The following is a 25,208-nucleotide window of genomic DNA, read 5'->3' on the forward strand; positions in this document are numbered from 1 at the left end:
TACGGTGAGCTTCGAGTCTCCTCGCCAGCCATGTCGTCCAAGGACTGTTCATGGTGAGCTTCGAGTCTCCTCGCCAGCCAGGTCGTCCAAGGACTGTTCATGGTGAGCTTCGAGTCTCCTCGCCAGCCAGGTCGTCCAAGGACTGTTTACGGTGAGCTTCGAGTCTCCTCGCCAGCCAGGTCGTCCAAGGACTGTTCATGGTGAGCTTCGAGTCTCCTCGCCAGCCAGGTCGTCCAAGGACTGTTCATGGTGAGCTTCGAGTCTCCTCGCCAGCCAGGTCGTCCAAGGACTGTTTACGGTGAGCTTCGAGTCTCCTCGCCAGCCAGGTCGTCCAAGGACTGTTTACGGTGAGCTTCGAGTCTCCTCGCCAGCCATGTCGTCCAAGGACTGTTCATGGTGAGCTTCGAGTCTCCTCGCCAGCCAGGTCGTCCAAGGACTGTTTACGGTGAGCTTCGAGTCTCCTCGCCAGCCATGTCGTCCAAGGACTGCTTATGGTGAGCTTCGAGTCTCCTCGCCAGCCAGGTCGCCCAAGGACTGTTCATGGTGAGCTTCGAGTCTCCTCGCCAACCATGTCGTCCAAGGACTGCTTATGGTGAGCTTCGAGTCTCCTCGCCAGCCAGGTCGCCCAAGGACTGTTCATGGTGAGCTTTGAGTCTCCTCGCCAGCCAGGTCGTCCAAGGACTGTTTACGGTGAGCTTCGAGTCTCCTCGCCAGCCATGTCGTCCAAGGACTGTTCATGGTGAGCTTCGAGTCTCCTCGCCAGCCAGGTCGTCCAAGGACTGTTCATGGTGAGCTTCGAGTCTCCTCGCCAGCCAGGTCGTCCAAGGACTGTTCATGGTGAGCTTCGAGTCTCCTCGCCAGCCAGGTCGTCCAAGGACTGTTCATGGTGAGCTTCGAGTCTCCTCGCCAGCCATGTCGTCCAAGGACTGTTCATGGTGAGCTTCGAGTCTCCTCGCCAGCCAGGATGTCCAAGGACTGTTCATGGTGAGCTTCGAGTCTCCTCGCCAGCCAGGTCGTCCAAGGACTGTTCATGGTGAGCTTCGAGTCTCCTCGCCAGCCAGGTCGTCCAAGGAATGTTCATGGTGAGCTTCGAGTCTCCTCGCCAGCCATGTCGTCCAAGGACTGTTCATGGTGAGCTTCGAGTCTCCTCGCCAGCCAGGTCGTCCAAGGACTGTTCATGGTGAGCTTCGAGTCTCCTCGCCAGCCAGGTCGTCCAAGGACTGTTTACGGTGAGCTTCGAGTCTCCTCGCAAGCCATGTCGTCCAAGGACTGTTTACGGTGAGCTTCGAGTCTCCTCGCCAGCCATGTCGTCCAAGGACTGTTCATGGTGAGCTTTGAGTCTCCTCGCCAGCCAGGTCGTCCAAGGACTGTTCATGGTGAGCTTCGAGTCTCCTCGCCAGCCAGGTCGTCCAAGGACTGTTTACGGTGAGCTTCGAGTCTCCTCGCCAACCATGTCGTCCAAGGACTGTTTACGGTGAGCTTCGAGTCTCCTCGCCAGCCAGGTCGTCCAAGGACTGTTTACGGTGAGCTTCGAGTCTCCTCGCCAGCCAGGTCGTCCAAGGACTGTTTACGGTGAGCTTCGAGTCTCCTCGCCAGCCATGTCGTCCAAGGACTGTTCATGGTGAGCTTCGAGTCTCCTCGCCAGCCATGTCGTCCAAGGACTGTTCATGGTGAGCTTCGAGTCTCCTCGCCAGCCATGTCGTCCAAGGACTGTTCATGGTGAGCTTCGAGTCTCCTCGCCAGCCATGTCGTCCAAGGACTGTTCATGGTGAGCTTCGAGTCTCCTTGCCAGCCAGGTCGCTCAAGGACTGCTTACGGTGAGCTTCGAGTCTCCTCGCCAGCCAGGTCGTCCAAGGACTGTTCATGGTGAGCTTCGAGTCACCTCGCCAGCCAGGTCGTCCAAGGACTGTTCATGGTGAGCTTCGAGTCTCCTCGCCAGCCATGTCGTCCAAGGACTGTTCATGGTGAGCTTCGAGTCTCCTCGCCAGCCAGGTCGTCCAAGGACTGTTTACGGTGAGCTTCGAGTCTCCTCGCCAGCCAGGTCGTCCAAGGACTGTTTACGGTGAGCTTCGAGTCTCCTCGCCAGCCATGTCGTCCAAGGACTGTTTACGGTGAGCTTCGAGTCTCCACGCCAGCCATGTCGTCCAAGGACTGTTTATGGTGAGCTTCGAGTCTCCTCGCCAGCCAGGTCGTCCAAGGACTGTTTATGGTGAGCTTCGAGTCTCTTCGCCAGCCAGGTCGTGCAAGGACTGTTTACGGTGAGCTTCGAGTCTCCTCGCCAGCCAGGTCGTCCAAGGACTGTTTATGGTGAGCTTCGAGTCTCCTCGCCAGCCAGGTCGTCCAAGGACTGTTTATGGTGAGCTTCGAGTCTCCTCGCCAGCCAGGTCGTCCAAGGACTGTTTATGGTGAGCTTCGAGTCTCCTCGCCAGCCAGGTCGTCCAAGGACTGTTTATGGTGAGCTTCGAGTCTCCTCGCCAGCCAGGTCGTCCAAGGACTGTTCATGGTGAGCTTCGAGTCTCCTCGCCAGCCATGTCGTCCAAGGACTGTTCATGGTGAGCTTCGAGTCTCCTCGCCAGCCATGTCGTCCAAGGACTGTTCATGGTGAGCTTCGAGTCTCCTCGCCAGCCATGTCGTCCAAGGACTGTTCATGGTGAGCTTCGAGTCTCCTCGCCAGCCAGGTCGTCCAAGGACTGTTCATGGTGAGCTTCGAGTCTCCTCGCCAGCCATGTCGTCCAAGGACTGTTCATGGTGAGCTTCGAGTCTCCTCGCCAGCCAGGTCGTCCAAGGACTGTTCATGGTGAGCTTCGAGTCTCCTCGCCAGCCATGTCGTCCAAAGACTGTTCATGGTGAGCTTAGAGTCTCCTCGCCAGCCATGTCGTCCAAGGACTGTTCATGGTGAGCTTCGAGTCTCCTCGCCAGCCAGGTCGTCCAAGGACTGTTCATGGTGAGCTTCGAGTCTCCTCGCCAGCCATGTCGTCCAAGGACTGTTCATGGTGAGCTTCGAGTCTCCTCGCCAGCCATGTCGTCCAAGGACTGTTCATGGTGAGCTTCGAGTCTCCTCGCCAGCCATGTCGTCCAAGGACTGTTCATGGTGAGCTTCGAGTCTCCTCGCCAGCCAGGTCGTCCAAGGACTGTTCATGGTGAGCTTCGAGTCTCCTCGCCAGCCATGTCGTCCAAGGACTGTTCATGGTGAGCTTCGAGTCTCCTCGCCAGCCAGGTCGTCCAAGGACTGTTCATGGTGAGCTTCGAGTCTCCTCGCCAGCCAGGTCGTCCAAGGACTGTTCATGGTGAGCTTCGAGTCTCCTCGCCAGCCATGTCGTCCAAGGAATGTTCATGGTGAGCTTCGAGCCTCCTCGCCAGACAGGTCGTCCAAGGACTGTTCATGGTGAGCTTCGAGTCTCCTCGCCAGCCATGTCGTCCAAGGACTATTTACGGTGAGCTTCGAGTCTCCTCGCCAGCCATGTCGTCCAAGGACTGTTCATGGTGAGCTTCGAGTCTCCTCGCCAGCCAGGTCGTCCAAGGACTGCTTACGGTGAGCTTCGAGTCTCCTCGCCAGCCAGGTCGTCCAAGGACTGTTTACGGTGAGCTTCGAGTCTCCTCGCCAGCCAGGTCGTCCAAGGACTGATTATGGTGAGCTTCGAGTCTCCTCGCCAGCCAGGTCGTCCAAGGACTGTTTATGGTGAGCTTCGAGTCTCCTCGCCAGCCAGGTCGTCCAAGGACTGTTCATGGTGAGCTTCGAGTCTCCTCGCCAGCCAGGTCGTCCAAGGACTGATTATGGTGAGCTTCGAGTCTCCTCGCCAGCCAGGTCGTCCAAGGACTGTTCATGGTGAGCTTCGAGTCTCCTCGCCAGCCAGGTCGTCCAAGGACTGTTCATGGTGAGCTTCGAGTCTCCTCGCCAGCCAGGTCGTCCAAGAACTGTTTATGGTGAGCTTCGAGTCTCCTCGCCAGCCAGGTCGTCCAAGGACTGATTATGGTAAGCTTCGAGTCTCCTCGCCAGCCAGGTCGTCCAAGGACTGATTATGGTGAGCTTCGAGTCTCCTCGCCAGCCAGGTCGTCCAAGGACTGATTATGGTGAGCTTCGAGTCTCCTTGCCAGCCAGGTCGTCCAAGGACTGATTATGGTGAGCTTCGAGTCTCCTCGCAGCCAGGTCGTCCAAGGACTGTTCATGGCGAGCTTCGAGTCTCCTCGCCAGCCAGGTCGTCCAAGGACTGCTTACGGTGAGCTTCGAGTCTCCTCGCCAGCCAGGTCGTCCAAGGACTGTTCATGGTGAGCTTCGAGTCTCCTCGCCAGCCATGTCGTCCAAGGACTGTTCATGGTGAGCTTCGAGTCTCCTCGCCAGCCATGTCGTCCAAGGACTGTTCATGGTGAGCATCGAGTCTCCTCGCCAGCCATGTCGTCCAAGGACTGTTCATGGTGAGCTTCGAGTCTCCTCGCCAGCCATGTCGTCCAAGGACTGTTCATGGTGAGCTTCGAGTCTCCTCGCCAGCCATGTCGTCCAAGGACTGTTCATGGTGAGCTTCGAGTCTCCTCGCCAGCCAGGTCGTCCAAGGACTGTTCATGGTGAGCTTCGAGTCTCCTCGCCAGCCATGTCGTCCAAGGACTGTTCATGGTGAGCTTTGAGTCTCCTCGCCAGCCATGTCGTCCAAGGACTGTTCATGGTGAGCTTCGAGTCTCCTCGCCAGCCATGTCGTCCAAGGACTGTTCATGGTGAGCTTCAAGTCTCCTCGCCAGCCATGTCGTCCAAGGACTGTTCATGGTGAGCTTCGAGTCTCCTCGCCAGCCAGGTCGTCCAAGGACTGTTTATGGTGAGCTTCGAGTCTCCTCGCCAGCCAGGTCGTCCAAGGACTGTTTATGGTGAGCTTCGAGTCTCCTCGCCAGCCAGGTCGTCCAAGGACTGTTTATGGTGAGCTTCGAGTCTCCTCGCCAGCCAGGTCGTCCAAGGACTGTTTATGGTGAGCTTCGAGTCTCCTCGCCAGCCAGGTCGTCCAAGGACTGTTTATGGTGAGCTTCGAGTCTCCTCGCCAGCCAGGTCGTCCAAGGACTGATTATGGTGAGCTTCGAGTCTCCTCGCCAGCCAGGTCGTCCAAGGACTGATTATGGTGAGCTTCGAGTCTCCTCGCCAGCCAGGTCGTCCAAGGACTGCTTACGGTGAGCTTCGAGTCTCCTCGCCAGCCAGGTCGCCCAAGGACTGCTTATGGTGAGCTTCGAGTCTCCTCGCCAGCCAGGTCGTCCAAGGACTGTTTACGGTGAGCTTCGAGTCTCCTCGCCAGCCAGGTCGCCCAAGGACTGCTTACGGTGAGCTTCGAGTCTCCTCTCCAGCCAGGTCGCCCAAGGACTGTTCATGGTGAGCTTCGATTCTCCTCGCCAGCCAGGTCGTCCAAGGACTGCTTACGGTGAGCTTCGAGTCTCCTCGCCAGCCAGGTCGCCCAAGGACTGCTTATGGTGAGCTTCGAGTCTCCTCGCCAGCCAGGTCTTCCAAGGACTGATTATGGTGAGCTTCGAGTCTCCTCGCCAGCCAGGTCGTCCAAGGACTGTTTATGGTGATCTTCGAGTCTCCTCGCCAGCCAGGTCGTCCAAGGACTGATTATGGTGAGCTTCGAGTCTCCTCGCCAGCCAGGTCGTCCAAGGACTGATTATGGTGAGCTTCGAGTCTCCTCGCCAGCCAGGTCGTCCAAGGACTGATTATGGTGAGCTTCGAGTCTCCTCGCCAGCCAGGTCGTCCAAGGACTGCTTACGGTGAGCTTCGAGTCTCCTCGCCAGCCAGGTCGCCCAAGGACTGCTTACGGTGAGCTTCGAGTCTCCTCGCCAGCCAGGTCGCCCAAGGACTGTTTACGGTGAGCTTCGAGTCTCCTCGCCAGCCAGGTCGCCCAAGGACTGCTTACGGTGAGCTTCGAGTCTCCTCGCCAGCCAGGTCGCCCAAGGACTGTTCATGGTGAGCTTTGAGTCTCCTCGCCAGCCAGGTCGTCCAAGGACTGTTCATGGTGAGCTTCGATTCTCCTCGCCAGCCAGGTCGTCCAAGGACTGCTTACGGTGAGCTTCGATTCTCCTCGCCAGCCATGTCGTCCAAGGACTGTTTACGGTGAGCTTCGAGTCTCCTCGCCAGCCAGGTCGCCCAAGGACTGCTTATGGTGAGCTTCGAGTCTCCTCGCCAGCCAGGTCGTCCAAGGACTGTTCATGGTGAGCTTCGAGTCTCCTCGCCAGCCAGGTCGCCCAAGGACTGTTCATGGTGAGCTTCGAGTCTCCTCGCCAGCCAGGTCGTCCAAGGACTGTTCATGGTGAGCTTCGAGTCTCCTCGCCAGCCAGGTCGTCCAAGGACTGTTTATGGTGAGCTTCGAGTCTCCTCGCCAGCCAGGTCGTCCAAGGACTGCTTATGGTGAGCTTCGAGTCTCCTCGCCAGCCAGGTCGTCCAAGGACTGTTCATGGTGAGCTTCGAGTCTCCTCGCCAGCCAGGTCGTCCAAGGACTGCTTATGGTGAGCTTCGAGTCTCCTCGCCAGCCAGGTCGTCCAAGGACTGTTCATGGTGAGCTTCGAGTCTCCTCGCCAGCCATGTCGTCCAAGGACTGTTCATGGTGAGCTTCGAGTCTCCTCGCCAGCCAGGTCGTCCAAGGACTGTTCATGGTGAGATTCGAGTCTCCTCGCCAGCCAGGTCGTCCAAGGACTGTTCATGGTGAGCTTCGAGTCTCCTCGCCAGCCATGTCGTCCAAGGACTGTTCATGGTGAGCTTCGAGTCTCCTCGCCAGCCATGTCGTCCAAGGACTGCTTATGGTGAGCTTCGAGTCTCCTCGCCAGCCATGTCGTCCAAGGACTGTTCATGGTGAGCTTCGAGTCTCCTCGCCAGCCATGTCGTCCAAGGACTGCTTATGGTGAGCTTCGAGTCTCCTCGCCAGCCATGTCGTCCAAGGACTGCTTATGGTGAGCTTCGAGTCTCCTCGCCAGCCAGGTCGTCCAAGGACTGTTCATGGTGAGCTTCGAGTCTCCTCGCCAGCCAGGTCGTCCAAGGACTGTTCATGGTGAGCTTCGAGTCTCCTCGCCAGCCAGGTCGTCCAAGGACTGCTTATGGTGAGCTTCGAGTCTCCTCGCCAGCCATGTCGTCCAAGGACTGCTTATGGTGAGCTTCGAGTCTCCTCGCCAGCCAGGTCGTCCAAGGACTGTTCATGGTGAGCTTCGAGTCTCCTCGCCAGCCAGGTCGTCCAAGGACTGTTTACGGTGAGCTTCGAGTCTCCTCGCCAGCCATGTCGCCCAAGGACTGTTCATGGTGAGCTTCGAGTCTCCTCGCCAGCCAGGTCGTCCAAGGACTGTTCATGGTGAGCTTCGAGTCTCCTCGCCAGCCAGGTCGTCCAAGGACTGTTTACGGTGAGCTTCGAGTCTCCTCGCCAGCCAGGTCGTCCAAGGACTGTTCATGGTGAGCTTCGAGTCTCCTCGCCAGCCAGGTCGTCCAAGGACTGTTCATGGTGAGCTTCGAGTCTCCTCGCCAGCCAGGTCGTCCAAGGACTGTTTACGGTGAGCTTCGAGTCTCCTCGCCAGCCAGGTCGTCCAAGGACTGTTTACGGTGAGCTTCGAGTCTCCTCGCCAGCCATGTCGTCCAAGGACTGTTCATGGTGAGCTTCGAGTCTCCTCGCCAGCCAGGTCGTCCAAGGACTGTTTACGGTGAGCTTCGAGTCTCCTCGCCAGCCATGTCGTCCAAGGACTGCTTATGGTGAGCTTCGAGTCTCCTCGACAGCCAGGTCGCCCAAGGACTGTTCATGGTGAGCTTCGAGTCTCCTCGCCAGCCATGTCGTCCAAGGACTGCTTATGGTGAGCTTCGAGTCTCCTCGCCAGCCAGGTCGCCCAAGGACTGTTCATGGTGAGCTTTGAGTCTCCTCGCCAGCCAGGTCGTCCTAGGACTGTTTACGGTGAGCTTCGAGTCTCCTCGCCAGCCATGTCGTCCAAGGACTGTTCATGGTGAGCTTCGAGTCTCCTCGCCAGCCAGGTCGTCCAAGGACTGTTCATGGTGAGCTTCGAGTCTCCTCGCCAGCCAGGTCGTCCAAGGACTGTTCATGGTGAGCTTCGAGTCTCCTCGCCAGCCAGGTCGTCCAAGGACTGTTCATGGTGAGCTTCGAGTCTCCTCGCCAGCCATGTCGTCCAAGGACTGTTCATGGTGAGCTTCGAGTCTCCTCGCCAGCCAGGATGTCCAAGGACTGTTCATGGTGAGCTTCGAGTCTCCTCGCCAGCCAGGTCGTCCAAGGACTGTTCATGGTGAGCTTCGAGTCTCCTCGCCAGCCAGGTCGTCCAAGGAATGTTCATGGTGAGCTTCGAGTCTCCTCGCCAGCCATGTCGTCCAAGGACTGTTCATGGTGAGCTTCGAGTCTCCTCGCCAGCCAGGTCGTCCAAGGACTGTTCATGGTGAGCTTTGAGTCTCCTCGCCAGCCAGGTCGTCCAAGGACTGTTCATGGTGAGCTTCGAGTCTCCTCGCCAGCCATGTCGTCCAAGGACTGTTTACGGTGAGCTTCGAGTCTCCTCGCCAACCATGTCGTCCAAGGACTGTTTACGGTGAGCTTCGAGTCTCCTCGCCAGCCAGGTCGTCCAAGGACTGTTTACGGTGAGCTTCGAGTCTCCTCGCCAGCCAGGTCGTCCAAGGACTGTTTACGGTGAGCTTCGAGTCTCCTCGCCAGCCATGTCGTCCAAGGACTGTTCATGGTGAGCTTCGAGTCTCCTCGCCAGCCATGTCGTCCAAGGACTGTTCATGGTGAGCTTCGAGTCTCCTCGCCAGCCAGGTCGTCCAAGGACTGTTCATGGTGAGCTTCGAGTCTCCTCGCCAGCCAGGTCGTCCAAGGACTGTTCATGGTGAGCTTCGAGTCTCCTCGCCAGCCATGTCGTCCAAGGACTGTTCATGGTGAGCTTCGAGTCTCCTCGCCAGCCATGTCGTCCAAGGACTGTTCATGGTGAGCTTCGAGTCTCCTTGCCAGCCAGGTCGCTCAAGGACTGCTTACGGTGAGCTTCGAGTCTCCTCGCCAGCCAGGTCGTCCAAGGACTGTTCAGGGTGAGCTTCGAGTCTCCTCGCCAGCCAGGTCGTCCAAGGACTGTTCATGGTGAGCTTCGAGTCTCCTCGCCAGCCATGTCGTCCAAGGACTGTTCATGGTGAGCTTCGAGTCTCCTCGCCAGCCAGGTCGTCCAAGGACTGTTTACGGTGAGCTTCGAGTCTCCTCGCCAGCCAGGTCGTCCAAGGACTGTTTACGGTGAGCTTCGAGTCTCCTCGCCAGCCATGTCGTCCAAGGACTGTTTACGGTGAGCTTCGAGTCTCCTCGCCAGCCATGTCGTCCAAGGACTGTTTATGGGTAGCTTCGAGTCTCCTCGCCAGCCAGGTCGTCCAAGGACTGTTTATGGTGAGCTTCGAGTCTCCTCGCCAGCCAGGTCGTGCAAGGACTGTTTACGGTGAGCTTCGAGTCTCCTCGCCAGCCAGGTCGTCCAAGGACTGTTTATGGTGAGCTTCGAGTCTCCTCGCCAGCCAGGTCGTCCAAGGACTGTTTATGGTGAGCTTCGAGTCTCCTCGCCAGCCAGGTCGTCCAAGGACTGTTTATGGTGAGCTTCGAGTCTCCTCGCCAGCCAGGTCGTCCAAGGACTGTTTATGGTGAGCTTCGAGTCTCCTCGCCAGCCAGGTCGTCCAAGGACTGTTCATGGTGAGCTTCGAGTCTCCTCGCCAGCCATGTCGTCCAAGGACTGTTCATGGTGAGCTTCGAGTCTCCTCGCCAGCCATGTCGTCCAAGGACTGTTCATGGTGAGCTTCGAGTCTCCTCGCCAGCCATGTCGTCCAAGGACTGTTCATGGTGAGCTTCGAGTCTCCTCGCCAGCCATGTCGTCCAAGGACTGTTCATGGTGAGCTTCGAGTCTCCTCGCCAGCCAGGTCGTCCAAGGACTGTTCATGGTGAGCTTCGAGTCTCCTCGCCAGCCATGTCGTCCAAGGACTGTTCATGGTGAGCTTCGAGTCTCCTCGCCAGCCAGGTCGTCCAAGGACTGTTCATGGTGAGCTTCGAGTCTCCTCGCCAGCCATGTCGTCCAAGGACTGTTCATGGTGAGCTTAGAGTCTCCTCGCCAGCCATGTCGTCCAAGGACTGTTCATGGTGAGCTTCGAGTCTCCTCGCCAGCCAGGTCGTCCAAGGACTGTTCATGGTGAGCTTCGAGTCTCCTCGCCAGCCATGTCGTCCAAGGACTGTTCATGGTGAGCTTCGAGCCTCCTCGCCAGACAGGTCGTCCAAGGACTTTTCATGGTGAGCTTCGAGTCTCCTCGCCAGCCATGTCGTCCAAGGACTATTTACGGTGAGCTTCGAGTCTCCTCGCCAGCCATGTCGTCCAAGGACTGTTCATGGTGAGCTTCGAGTCTCCTCGCCAGCCAGGTCGTCCAAGGACTGCTTACGGTGAGCTTCGAGTCTCCTCGCCAGCCAGGTCGTCCAAGGACTGTTTACGGTGAGCTTCGAGTCTCCTCGCCAGCCAGGTCGTCCAAGGACTGATTATGGTGAGCTTCGAGTCTCCTCGCCAGCCAGGTCGTCCAAGGACTGTTTATGGTGAGCTTCGAGTCTCCTCGCCAGCCAGGTCGTCCAAGGACTGTTTACGGTGAGCTTCGAGTCTCCTCGCCAGCCATGTCGTCCAAGGACTGTTCATGGTGAGCTTCGAGTCTCCTCGCCAGCCAGGTCGACAAGGACTGTTTATGGTGAGCTTTGAGTCTCCTCGCCAGCCAGGTCGTCCAAGGACTGTTTATGGTGAGCTTCGAGTCTCCTCGCCAGCCAGGTCGTCCAAGGACTGTTTATGGTGAGCTTCGAGTCTCCTCGCCAGCCAGGTCGACAAGGACTGTTCATGGTGAGCTTCGAGTCTCCTCGCCAGCCAGGTCGACAAGGACTGTTTATGGTGAGCTTCGAGTCTCCTCGCCAGCCAGGTCGACAAGGACTGTTCATGGTGAGCTTCGAGTCTCCTCGCCAGCCAGGTCGACAAGGACTGTTTATGGTGAGCTTCGAGTCTCCTCGCCAGCCAGGTCGACAAGGACTGTTCATGGTGAGCTTCGAGTCTCCTCGCTAGCCAGGTCGTCCAAGGACTGTTTACGGTGAGCTTCGAGTCTCCTCGCCAGCCATGTCGTCCAAGGACTGTTCATGGTGAGCTTCGAGTCTCCTCGCCAGCCATGTCGTCCAAGGACTGTTTATGGTGAGCTTCGAGTCTCCTCGCCAGCCAGGTCGTCCAAGGACTGTTCATGGTGAGCTTCGAGTCTCCTCGCCAGCCATGTCGTCCAAGGACTGTTTATGGTGAGCTTCGAGTCTCCTCGCCAGCCAGGTCGTCCAAGGACTGCTTATGGTGAGCTTCGAGTCTCCTCGCCAGCCATGTCGTCCAAGGACTGTTTATGGTGAGCTTCGAGTCTCCTCGCCAGCCATGTCGTCCAAGGACTGTTTATGGTGAGCTTCGAGTCTCCTCGCCAGCCATGTCGTCCAAGGACTGTTTATGGTGAGCTTCGAGTCTCCTCGCCAGCCATGTCGTCCAAGGACTGTTTATGGTGAGCTTCGAGTCTCCTCGCCAGCCATGTCGTCCAAGGACTGTTTATGGTGAGCTTCGAGTCTCCTCGCCAGCCAGGTCGACAAGGACTGTTTATGGTGAGCTTCGAGTCTCCTCGCCAGCCAGGTCGTCCAAGGACTGTTTATGGTGAGCTTCGAGACTCCTCGCCAGCCAGGTCGACAAGGACTGTTTATGGTGAGCTTCGAGTCTCCTCGCCAGCCAGGTCGTCCAAGGACTGTTCATGGTGAGCTTCGAGTCTCCTCGCCAGCCAGGTCGTCCAAGGACTGTTCATGGTGAGCTTTGAGTCTCCTCGCCAGCCAGGTCGTCCAAGGACTGTTTATGGTGATCTTCAAGTCTCCTCGCCAGCCAGGTCGTCCAAGGACTGTTTATGGTGAGCTTCGAGACTCCTCGCCAGCCAGGTCGACAAGGACTGTTTATGGTGAGCTTCGAGTCTCCTCGCCAGCCATGTCGTCCAAGGACTGTTCATGGTGAGCTTCGAGTCTCCTCGCCAGCCAGGTCGTCCAAGGACTGTTTATGGTGATCTTCAAGTCTCCTCGCCAGCCAGGTCGTCCAAGGACTGTTTATGATGATTTTTAAGTCTCGTCACCAGCCAGGCCCTCAATGGCATTTATGGTGAGCTTTATGTTTCTCCGCTAGTTATTTGTTCCAAGAACTGTTTTGGTTTGTTTTGAGCCTAGCCAACAACCAGGTCTTCAGAACACGGTTTATGTTTCTCTATATTTTCTATAGCTGTTAATTAAGCCATGCATTTTGCGAATGTTTTGTAATCTTTACATTAATATTCAGCGTTCTTCTAATCTTAATTTATTAAAAAAGACAGGTAATCAGAGATAAAAGTTCATTATTTAGTTTTTTAAAAATTAATCCTCCAAATGGAAACTTTAGAGTATTAACTGTTTAATGAATTCTAACAATATTAAATAAAAATCATTGTCGAAATTCAGGTCCAAAGACGGTATTTAGTATTTTTTCTATTTTTTTTCTTTTTTAATGGAGCCGTTTCATATTATTGTTTAAAATTTTGGTCTGAAAATGAATGATTCGATTGTCGGTGTAGCTGCTCTGGCAAGGAATTATAGTGGCGGGTGTTGAAACTACCTGCGATGCGGGTCAAGAAATGTAGTTGAAAATTGAATTTTTGTAAATTTATCACGCTCAGAATCATTTAAATAATTCTACATTAAATTTTGTGTCCGAGCTTTGAATTATAAGTGGATTTGCAACATGAGAGAACATGAATTTGCTCGTTACCGAGGTTAAATGCAATATATCTCTGGCGAGTACTGAAAGACTAACTCACAATTTGTTTTTAAAATCTATTTTTCTTGAGCTAAGTGATAACGTGAAATTATTTTAAAATTACTTTGTTTGTCTGTGTACACTTTTGATGAACTCCTAGATAAGATATAACTACAGTTCCAACGACAAGATACCAACTTGGAAAACTTCCTTGGAAGTTCCCTGAACGCTAGTTGCACGCACGACAAAGTATGACTCATTGTCACGTTCCACCTGACCCGTGCGTGCGAGAACCGGCCAACCACCGTGAGAGAAAATCTTATATAATATCAAACAGGTTAAGGCGGGCTTTTTAAAAGCAGCAATTTAATTTTTATTATATTTATTTGTCCAATTTCATTTCAAATTAACAATTTATTCAACATTGATTTGATTTAAGTTTATTTCCATAACTAATTGTTCGTGATTATATTTAAACAAATTATTTAAATTAAATTTGCAAAAACTGTAAATAATAATTGAAAATTAAAAAGTATGCAAATTTCATCAATGCGCCTTTCTGTATTTATCTGAGGCGTAAGACACTATGTCACATTAACGATAATGTTTCATGTATTCCTTGCAAAATATTTTCGAAAACATTAACTTTGAATAGAATTCTTTTTTTCCTCTTTTTAGATCGTACCCGCACCCTTACAATTTTATCTCTTGTTCAATAAAAAAAATCATTTATCTGTTATCTATACCTATATATATATATATATATATATATATATATATATATATATATATATATATCTGTTATGTTATACCTAATAAGCAATAATTTTCGTTTCTGTCGTGCGTGGATTCTACACGCACATACTTCTTATGATATTGGCCATAGGCCAGTTGTAATTTGTAATATGTAAGTGTCTGTTTGTAAGCTCTAAACAGCTTCCTGACACTTCAGCCTGACAGGCAATGCTCTATTGTTTTCACAGGGTCCCGAGCAGCCGACGAGGTACGCGCTGATGTCTGCGTGGTTTCCTCCGAGCGAGAGACAGACGCTGGTTGGACTCGTTTTCTCCAGTGAGTTCTTGACGACATTCATGGTTCTCATTTTTTTTTTCTTTCGTTATAAGTTACGTGGATTTTTTTCGAGGTTTCTAAGTTATGACTGTTCTAAGTTGCGTGTTTCTAAGTTATGTGTGGTTCCCTCCATCTATGTGTTGATAGTGATCGGATATCGACTTCCCCTCTCCCCCTTGCAGCCCAGCAGATAGGCCTGATCGTGTCGTCCAGCCTGTCCGGCGCGCTGATCGCGAGTTACGGCTGGGAGCTGGTGTTCTACCTGTACGGCGGCGCACTGCTGGTCTTCGACGCGCTCTGGCTGCTGGCTGTACACGACTGTCCCTCCAGGCACCCGGGCATCAGCCAGGAGGAGAGGGACTTCATCCTGGGGGCCGTGCGCAAGGAGCCACGGGTGGGTCACCCCCTGCCCCCTGCCCCGGACCACAGACCGCCGGCCGGCCACGATAACTCTGGCACTGTTTGTCGGCTGTCCGTTGCACGCATCTTTCTACCGATGCGTGATAACTAGAGACCCGGAAAAAATTCGCGGGTTCATTTCGCGTTATGCTAAAATTCAAATAATTATACCTCAGGGATCATCCATTAATCACGTGAGACTCTAAAAGGTGGGAAGGGGGGGGGGGGGGGGTCGGGAAAAATCACGAAATATCACAAGGGGGGAGGGGAGAGGGTGTAGAGAGATATCACGTGTATTTATTTTTTTTCGCGCGATTTCTACTAAACCGAAAAGGGATGCGTGACCTTGACTCGCCGTAGCCAGGCAACAATATCCCCGCCCGCCGCAACACCCGGCTCGGCTTGCCAGTCGCCAGTAAGACTGTGATTTTGGCGCCGAATACATGCGTATATCACATATAAGCCTTTCCTTGATTATTTTTATGCCAGTGAGAATAAACCTGCAACCTTAATGTGAGTCTGGACATTTTTATCACTGTGCTTAATTTTCCATAATTAAATTACATTATACCTACCTATATTTAAAAATAATATTCTGAAATTTTTAAAATATTTTGTATTAAAAAAATACACGTGATTTATGGGGTTGGGGGGGGGGGGTTATTCTGAAACCCCACCATAAATCACTAAGGGGGAGGGGGGGTTAAAAATTTGCTAAAAAAACCACGTTATTAATGGACGACCCCTTAGCGCTGCTTCTGTCATTGGTTCACTGTTAATCTGGAGGACTGAGGGCCAATTAGAGACCCTCACTCATAGAAGTGTCGAATCACAGGTCACCCAGTCGAGACGACTCACAAGTCAGCAGCCATTGAACAGTTGGCATTTGCCCGAGTGTGTAGAGGATATTGGAGTCTATCCTGGAGGTCATTGAACCCGCGAATTTTCCGGGTTTTCTAATGATAAATAGGGACTGGAAGAATTCGCGGGTTCAATAACCGCCAGGATAGACTCCACAATCCTCTGCACACTCGGGCAAACTTCGCCTGTTCATTGGGTGCAGACTTGTGAAGCGTCTCGAATGGGAGACTCGTGATCCGATACTGCTTTGACTGAGGGTCTATGATTGGCCCACAGGCCTCCAGGTTAACAGCGAACCAATAGCAGATGTTGCGTAAATGTACAATTAATTGCATTTTAGCATATAGCAAAACGAATCCGCGAATTTTTCCGGTCTCTAGTAATAAACGAAACCGCATTTTTTTTGCATTGAAACAGCTGCGAATATTATTTGAAAACTGTATCATATTGTGACTTACTCCCACAAACTATAGCCTTTCACTGGAAAGTAAAAATTTAAGACAAAGATATTGGAAAACTATTATAACATATAATTTTAGTTTCTTTTTGTCACTTACATTAAAATATGTATTTGTATTCTAGTCATAACTTTGGGAAATCTGTTAAAAATTTGTTAAAAGTTTGTTTTAAAAACAATTAAAATATATAATTTCAGTTTGTTTTTTGTCATAAAAATTTTAAATATGTCTATGTTATCATAATTTCTGGGAAGAGTTAAAAATTTTAAAAAAAATTAGTTATGAATTTTGTTACATAAATGTGTTCGCCCATGTTTTGTGTTGTCACCGAATGTATATTTTAGATAGTATGTTCGTTTCAACAGTATTTTTTTATGTAACGAATATCACAACAACTTCGGTTTTCGGTCGCCTTTAAACGACGGCTGCAGTAAAGTAATGAATGTTAACGCGTCGGGCAATTTAATAATTTTCCAAGTGCGCGGCCCCAAAACAGAAGGCCAAATAAGTGAATTGTCGGGAAACCCACCCCCCCCTAACAGTTCCCGTGTCCGCCACTGACTGCCCACAGACCCGCCTGCGCGCCCCCTGGCTCGGCATCCTCACGTCCTCCGCCGTGTGGGCGCACGTGTCCATGCACGTGGCCTACACGTGGATCACCTACATGTACAAGACGGAGCTCGCCAACTACCTCAAGAACGTGCTGCACTACGACATCAAGCACGTGAGTGGCCCAGGCGTGACGTCATCCAGTTGTGTGCCGCCAATCAGTTACCTTCTTCCCGGCACCCCGTCTCGCGTACTTTCGACCAGTGTTCAGAGGTGTATTTTTTTAAATATGTTGGGGCCCTTTATTATTTATACATTAGGCACCGCCCACTGACTAGCGCTACGTCAGCAGTGTGCATTAGGCACCGCCCACCGCTAGCGCTATGTCAGCAGCGTGCATTAGGCACCGCCTACCGCTGGCGCTACGTCAGCAGCGTGCATTAGGCACCGCCCACCGCTAGCGCTACGTCAGCAGCGTGCATTAGGAACCGCCCACCGCTAGCGTTACGTCAGCAGCGTGCATTAGGCACCGCCCACCGCTAGCGCTACGTTAGCAGCGTGCATTAGGCACCGCCCACCGCTAGCGCTACGTTAGCAGCGTGCATTAGGCACCGCCCACCGCTAGCGCTACGTTAGCAGCGTGCATTAGGCACCGCCCACCGCTAGCGCTACATTAGCAGCGTGCATTAGGCACCGCCCACCGCTAGCGCTACATCAGCAGCGTGCATTAGGCACCGCCCACTGCTAGCGCTACTTCAGCAGCGTGCATTAGGCACCGCCCACCGCTAGCGCTACGTCAGCAGCGTGCATTAGGCACCGCCCACCGCTAGCGCTACGTCAGCAGCGTGCATTAGGCACCGCCCACCGCTAGCGCTACGTCAGCAGCGTGCATTAGGCACCGCCCACCGCTAGCGCTACGTCAGCAGCGTGCATTAGGCACCGGACACCGCTAGCGCTACGTCAGCAGCGTGCATTAGGCACCGCCCACCGCTAGCGCTACGTCAGCAGCGTGCATTAGTCACCGCCCACCGCTAGCGCTACGTCAGCAGCGTGCATTAGTCACCGCCCACCGCTAGCGCTACGTCAGCAGCGTGCATTAGGCACCGCCCACCGCTAGCGCTACGTCAGCAGCGTGCATTAGGCACCGCCCACCGCTAGCGCTACGTCAGCAGCGTGCATTAGGCTCCGCCCACCGCTAGCGCTACGTCAGCAGCGTGCATTAGGCACCGCCCACTGCTAGCGCTACGTCAGCAGCGTGCATTAGGCACCGCCCACCGCTAGCGCTACGTCAGCAGCGTGCATTAGGCACCGCCCACCGCTAGCGCTACGTCAGCAGCGTGCATTAGGCACCGGACACCGCTAGCGCTACGTCAGCAGCGTGCATTAGGCACCGCCCACCGCTAGCGCTACGTCAGCAGCGTGCATTAGTCACCGCCCACCGCTAGCGCTACGTCAGCAGCGTGCATTAGTCACCGCCCACCGCTAGCGCTACGTCAGCAGCGTGCATTAGGCACCGCCCACCGCTAGCGCTACGTCAGCAGCGTGCATTAGGCACCGCCCACCGCTAGCGCTACGTCAGCAGCGTGCATTAGGCTCCGCCCACCGCTAGCGCTACGTCAGCAGCGTGCATTAGGCACCGCCCACTGCTAGCGCTACGTCAGCAGCGTGCATTAGGCTCCGCCCACCGCTAGCACTACGTCAGCAGCGTGCATTAGGCACCGCCCACTGCCAGCACTACGTTAGCAGCGTGTTGTATTTTCCCCGCCTGCCATCATCTTACACTGCATCCTCCTGTTCCCGTCGCGGTAGACACGCTCGGCGCCTTGCATCCGGCCTCCGTAAGCACTGTTCCCAGCATCACCTGGTATCCCTCCCCCTCGAGTAACATTGTTTTTCCTCTACTTCGACATGATTTCCTTTTCCTCTTAAATTCATATTCGTAACAATAGTTTATGGAGAGGAAAAAAAAAAACGCGTTTGAAAAAAAACGATTCTACACATACTTTTTCGATTACCTCAGGAACCTATTCCACACATCCTTTTTTTCGATTATCTCAGGAACAGAATCCACATTCAGCTTTTTCGATTATTTCAGGAACCGATTCCACAAATACTTGTTCGATTATCTCAGGAACCGAATCCACGATTAGCTTTTCCGATTATTTACGGAACCGAGACTCCAGAACACTGTTTTTCAGATTAACTCACGGAACACTCCATGGTCAGGCGGGCCAACTGCTTGACAAGAGACTATTTGAAATGAAGGCTGTGGGGGACCGCTCCACGCCGCACACTTGTAAGTAGTTTCCTACAGCGTGTCCGGGCACAGCAGCTGTGTTCCCCGCACAGACCGGCTTCATAGCGGCGCTGCCGTTCCTGTTCGGTTGGCTGACTGAGCTGGGCTTCTCCGTGCTGTCCCAGTGGCTGCAGAGGAGGAACTGCATCGACCTTCTCAACGTCTACCGGATATTCAACGGAGTCGGTGAGTCCTTGGTCCTGGCTTTGAATATATATATATATATACTGTATAGAAGTCGCGAGTGGATAGGATTTACTCTACATTTTTCAGGAGCGTATGATGAGCAGCTTGGGAACTTCATCGCTGCAGGGCGCTGCCGTAACGCCCTGTATCGTCTTAGGTTGTTATTTACACGTTAGAGCGCAGCACTGTCACCCGCTGTCATTCCCCGCACTCCCCACCAATCATTCACTGCAGCTCAAGGTCGTTCAACGGGAGTTTGTGCGTCACATAACTGTAGGGATGAGAAGTGGGGTAGAGGGTGGGTGGAGGACAACGCGATTTTGAGGGAGGGTGGGGAGGGGTGTTTGAAGAGTTCGACACTTGTCCGCAAGGGACCACCACAAGTCGATGCCCTAGAAATGGTGGCGATTGCGGCGGTGAACTAACGAACTACCTCAAACCGTATTATAAATTTTAACCTGGGCTGGCAACTTCTATAAAGTATATATATTTTGAAAGGTCCTGGCTAGCGACAGCGCGATGGATGTACACGGACAAAGAGTAGTTTCTGCAGCTTCGCTACTGCACTGCTTTTTATACAACCTCCCCCACCCCTCCCCTTCTCGTTGTCGTTGCGAAAGCCCGTAGCCATGGATGCGAAGAAAGCGTCATCGAATTAAATTGCGAAATTTCATAAAAGCTTCACAATCATTTATGACACATTACAGCTTCAAGCTCCTCCCAAATAGCACATTCAGTGCAAGGACCAATCAAATCTGACTCCTCCTTTCATACGAATGAACTTTGAATGGGAGCTCGCCTTATATTTGTTGCAATTAAATGTGAATTTTTTTTCATGGTCTTAATTGTTATATGTATCACCGGCTCCCGTTATCGTAGCGAGATTATATAAACATATATTCACACCTTTATTTTACGTCTAAAAATAAGCTTTCAAACACAAAAGTTTCATAAAAATAGGTTTTGCAGTTGTTGTGTCATCCTTGAACAAACACACGAACAGAGAAAAAACTACAGATTTATAAAAGTATGGATTAAAAAAAACGGTGACAAGGTTTCGCGGCCATTGTGTGTGCGCACCTTTAAGGAGGATTAGTCATCTCCATCTTGCAATTTTAAAATATTTTGGTCCCGCTTGAAAAATAATATTTAAACATTTAAAAATTAATAAATTATACATATTGGAACATAACCTCACCTATATAGATATACTTGAAAAAAAGTTCATAAAAACAATGAATTTTTATCACTAATATTCACAATACTATTTTTTTATGTGGTGTTTTATTCGTCATGCACGTGCAATGAAGAAGTGTAACTGAAAGCAAGATGGCGTCCGCGTGCGGCAGCCACGCTGGGGCCGGCCGCCGCGCTGATCGCCCTGCCGCGCGTGGCGTGCGACTCGACGGCGATAGTGGCGCTGCTGGTGGCGGCCAAGTCGTGCAGCTCCGCCTTCCTGGGCGGCTCCATCCTCAGCCAGATGGACCTGGCCATCAACTACGTGGGCTCGTTGTCGGGGCTGGCGGGCACCTTCAAGCAGGCCGTGGCCGTGGGCGCGCCCATGCTCACGGGCGCCGTCATCAACGACCGGGTGAGGCTCGCAACCACAGCCCTGCACCCTAATGGGCCCGCATCATAATTGTCCCCGCGCCATAATGGGCTTTGCACTCTAATGGTCTCCGCACCCTAATGGACTTCGCATCTTAATGGGCCCCGCGCCCTAATGGGCCCCGCATCATAATTGTCCCCGCGCCATAATGGGCTTGGCACTCTAATGGTCTCCGCACCCTAATGGACTTCGCATCTTAATGGGCCCCGCGCCCTAATGGGCCCCGCATCATAATGGGCTTGGCAATCTAATGGGCTTGGCACTCTAATGGGCTTGGCACTCTAATGGTCTCCGCACCCTAATGGACTTCGCATCTTAATGGGCCCCGCGCCCTAATGGGCCCCGCATCATAATGGGCTTGGCACTCTAATGGGCTTGGCACTCTAATGGGCTTGGCAATCTAATGGTCTCCGCACCCTAATGGACTTCGCATCTTAATGGGCCCCGCGCCCTAATGGGCCCACATCATAATTGTCCCCGCGCCATAATGGGCTTGGCACTCTAATGGTCTCCGCACCCTAATGGACTTCGCATCTTAATGGGCCCCGCGCCCTAATAGGCCCCGCATCATAATGGGCTTGGCACTCTAATGGACTTGGCACTCTAATGGGCTTGGCACTCTAATGGTCTCCGCACCCTAATGGACTTCGCATCCTAATGGGCCCCGCGCCCTAATGGGCCCCGCATCATAATGGGCTTGGCACTCTAATGGGCTTGGCACCCTAATGGGCTTGGCATCCTAATGGGCTTGGCGTCCTAATGGGCTTGGCACCCTAATGGGCCCCGCGCCCTAATGGACTTCGCAACCTAATGGACTTCGCAACCTAATGGACTTGGCACCCTAATGGGCCCCGCGCCCTAATGGGCCCCGCGTCATAATGGGCTTGGCACCCTAATGGGCTTGGCACCCTAATGGGCTTGGCATCCTAATAGGCTTGGCGTCCTAATGGGCTTGGGGCCCTAATGAACTTGGGGCTCTAATGGACTTCGCATCCTAATTTGACTTCGCGGCCTAATGGGCTTGGCATTCTAATGGGCTTGGCATTCTAATGGGCTTGGGGCCTTAATGAACTTCATGGCCTAATGGGTTTCGTGCCCTAATGGGCTTCGCGCTCTAATGTGCCGCGCGCACAAAGGGCTCCACAACTAAAGGTTTCTAAGCTGGCCCTTCAAATTTTTATTTACCTACCTTGTTTGTTTTGTTTTAATTGATAAATGCATACATTAATGATGAGAGGAAGAATTAAACTGTTATTATCATGTAATTTAAAGTGCTGATCACTACCTTTTGCTTTTAATTTCAACAGAATGTATTATTATAGGGAAAAAAAACACCTTAAAAGATGTTATTGGGCCATACCGCTATTTCACCGTAATTTGATTGTTAACATTTATTGAACTAATCCTTAAGATAAATTCGCAAAACCAAAGTAGAAATTTAAATTAGGGATTTTCTTCAAATAAAAATAATTAAAAAATCTATAATTATTTTATTTTTCTGGGGAGTGCTCCTGAAGCTTTCTTCCTGGAGGCTTCGCCCCTGCAAACCTAGGGCCGCCGCCAGCACCTGGTACGTGCTCCAAACCAGGCCGGATTAAAAAAAAGGGGGGTGGCAATCCCTCCCCCTAGGGCTTTGACAGAACATCTTTATGTTTACAGAAAATTATTCAAGTCTGAAAAAATTTTCAAATTCCAAATATTTGAAATGTTTTTAAGTCCCGAATGAAAGTTCCTCGATAAATAAAATTTTCTGACCAAAAGTAAAATTATGAATCATTTGAATGCAAATTTTCCCATGTAGAATTTATTTATCATATAAAAAAAGGTTCAATTTTTTGGACAACCAACAAATTTTTTAAGTACTGACGTTTATATTTCTAGTGTGTGTACGCTAAAAACAGGTAATTTGTTGCTTAGTTTCTGTCTTTTGTTTATAAACGCTCGCGTTGCGAAGTTCGTTAACATAGTTTTTATACTTTAAAAATAACAGATATTATAGTTTATTTGTTATTGATTATTAAAGAAATAACTCAATTTTTTGGTTTCACTTACACTTATTAAAACCCAGAATGTTATTTCCTGGAATATATAAAATCTTCCCCTCCTTGAGCGAAAATCCAAACCTGTGCCTGCTCCAGACACTTGTTCCATGTTCACGACGAGTTATTGCCACTTACAAAACCTATCATGGTAATCACACCAAGACATAAGTGGTTGACTTCAACAAGTTGCCATGGCTAAGTATTATGCCATATCAATCCTGAAAGAGAAACAAAATGAGCATGGAATCTTAATTGCAAGTAGTATCATGTCCAGTTATTGAAAATTCGATCATATTTTCCATGGTTGAAAAAAAGCTTGAATAACAAATTAATTAAAATATAAAATTACGCACCAATTTTCGTAAGTGTTGTCTAAAGAAACGTGTTTCATATATGCAAAAAAAAAAAATCATCGCCGTGCGTAGTACAACGTTGAAATATATCTTTCTTGTAGTATTGCAAACTATTTCTTGGAAATTTTCTTGGTATTTCACAAAGAGATCTTTCGTTGAAAGAACGGTAAATTATTTCCCGTGCAGCTGGGCAGTGTGGGTTGAAAGAGCAGAATCCAGAGAGTAGCAATTGTGAGAAGCCTAAGATGTACATCAAGTTCTGTCCCTGCCCGAACACGCCCGAATATTCACCTTCGGCCAACCTCGGGATTTGCTTTATTTTTGCGCAGGAAAAAATGAATTCTAATATTAAAAGTGGTTGGTTAGGTTAGCTACATTAAAACACTTTGAAACACTATGGACGGTTAGTTAGGTTAGTATAGCTACATTACAATAAACAGAGAAATATATTTTTTTTCCTAACCTAACTAAAACTAAGTGTATTTTGGAGGGGTCCGAGTTAGGGAGGGACCTAGGTGCGTCTCAGGCCGAAGCCTATACGCCTAGTCATGCTGGGATTAGCTATGCAAGGAGAGGGTCGCATGCATCATGTGCTAGGAGGGGATTGGCCAGCCATGGCAGCGATTAGCGCCATGACTAACTCCCCTCACTCTTAAATCTAGACTATAACTAGAGATAGGTTGGGCCCAGGTAAAACCTGCATAGACACAGGAAAAACCCTGGGCACATTCATGCGGGATGCAAATTGGCATGCATTACGTGTAGGAATTTACAGGAGACAGAGGATGGTCTGGATGAAGTGTTGGACGGAGTAGAAAAGAGTCTACCATGCGGGGGTTGGGCACTTGGACTCGTGGTCCGCTTTGCTAATTGTCCAGTACTGGATTTAGTGACCAGGGACGCAAGCGCCCCTGGTGGTGAGTGGTTGCACTGACCACTCACTCCACCGCCAGTCAGCACGAGAGAAATATAAATGTATATATATAAACCCGAGGTTGGCCGAAGGTGAATATTCGGGCGTGTTCGGGCAGGGACAGAACTTGATGTACATCTTAGGCTTCCCAGCAATTGTTCGGTCGACGTGTCAAGTGGCCAGATGTTGTGTTGTGTGTCGCAGCAAACCCTGTCCGCCTGGAGCGAGGTGTTCTACATATCGAGTGTGATCTCGGCGCTGCCCTTCTTCGTGTACCTGGTGTTCGGGTCGGTGCAAGAGCAGCCCTGGAACAGGCCGGCGTGAACGCAACGGCGGGCAACTTGGTGCACACCTCCAAGTCCGACGGGAACGTGTTACAAACAAAAAGAAAATTCTTCAAAGCAGTCATGAGGACTGCCGACGGAAGTGAAAACTTAAAAACTATAAACAAACAGTTTTTTTTCTTTATCTTTTACCATTATTTTGTTCACTTGTGTCATTTGCAGAATCCGCTTCTACCGATTCTTCACAATCTTCTTTCAATTTTCTTTTTCTGTCGTCTGAAGAAAGACATCTTTAACGTTTTCCGCACAGAATCGAGGATCTAAAAAAATATATTTAACGATCTGACTTCATTTACAGTTGATACTGGAAAAACTGTCTAGGGAACGGTTTACAAAAATAAACTATATTGGAGGAACAGGGACAACACAAAGCATAAATGCGAGGGCAAGATTCCTTTGCTCGGTATTTTTTTTTGTAAATTGTGTTTTTTTGAAATTATATTTAAATTTGAATTACATACTGATGAAATGACGAAATATTAATAATATTTTTCGATCTTACCGAAATAATAATAATAATAAAATATTAACTGGTCATTTAAATAAAAAATCACGAGTGCAATTAGTTTAATATTTTATTATAAACAAATACTTAATTTTTTACAGTTTATCAATCAACTAAGTAAGTATATATATATTTGCCATCACAGCTTTAATTTTGAAATCGGGTCTTAATCTAATACTTCCTTCCTTCCATACTATATTGCGGGTATGTTGAGGATTTTCATTTGGAAGATGGACTTTTAACGTAGTTGGTCGCTTAACTCTAGAAAATGCCACATATAACATGCCATGCATGAAGACCCTTTTTTTCAAAGATCGTTTAGGCATTTTTAAGTGAACACATGAGTTAAAAAGGCACAACTTACATAAGTAAACAATTGATTTTCTTGGTCTAATCTCAAACCAAACACTCATTGGCTTAGGGCGCGGTTACACGGGAGTCTGAACTACTTCAGGTGAACATGTTCAGCTGTTGAGTGCGGATACACACAGTCTGAACATGTTTCGTTCGAGGCCATTTCCCATTTAACTTAAACAGGTTGGCAAAGTAGTTCAGATCGACATATCTTCTACATTAGCCTCTGATTGGCTGTTTAGAATATAAACAGTCTTTTGCAGAAATTTAAGCTGGAAAGTGTTTCTGGCACAAGTTCGAGTAATATTTTACCGAATGCAACAAAAAAAATCAACAGATAATTATATATATATGTATATATATATATATATATATATATATATATATATATATATATATATATATTAATTGATCCTAATTTTCTTAAAACTGAGATAGGTACTCTCGCTCAAAAAATAATAATAAATAAGTTTAAAAATTTTACTGTGCATGTTGTT

General features: G+C 50.7%; 1 protein-coding gene across 1 annotated transcript in view; it reads left to right on the plus strand.

The window, feature by feature from the left end:
- LOC134541374 (sialin-like) overlaps positions 1–24,226 on the plus strand; it is a 49,396-nt gene extending 25,170 nt beyond the window's left edge. The window contains exons 3-8 of the mRNA XM_063384798.1: positions 13,755–13,842; positions 14,025–14,236; positions 16,132–16,284; positions 18,459–18,591; positions 19,941–20,182; positions 23,713–24,226. Coding sequence (XP_063240868.1) covers positions 13,755–13,842; positions 14,025–14,236; positions 16,132–16,284; positions 18,459–18,591; positions 19,941–20,182; positions 23,713–23,832 — 948 coding nt within the window. The 3' untranslated portion in view covers positions 23,833–24,226. The remainder of the gene's footprint in view (positions 1–13,754; positions 13,843–14,024; positions 14,237–16,131; positions 16,285–18,458; positions 18,592–19,940; positions 20,183–23,712) is intronic.
- The last annotated feature ends 982 nt before the right edge of the window (positions 24,227–25,208 follow it).

This window comes from Bacillus rossius, chromosome 18 (genome assembly GCF_032445375.1).
Source record: "Bacillus rossius redtenbacheri isolate Brsri chromosome 18, Brsri_v3, whole genome shotgun sequence".
Taxonomy (NCBI): domain Eukaryota; kingdom Metazoa; phylum Arthropoda; class Insecta; order Phasmatodea; family Bacillidae; genus Bacillus; species Bacillus rossius.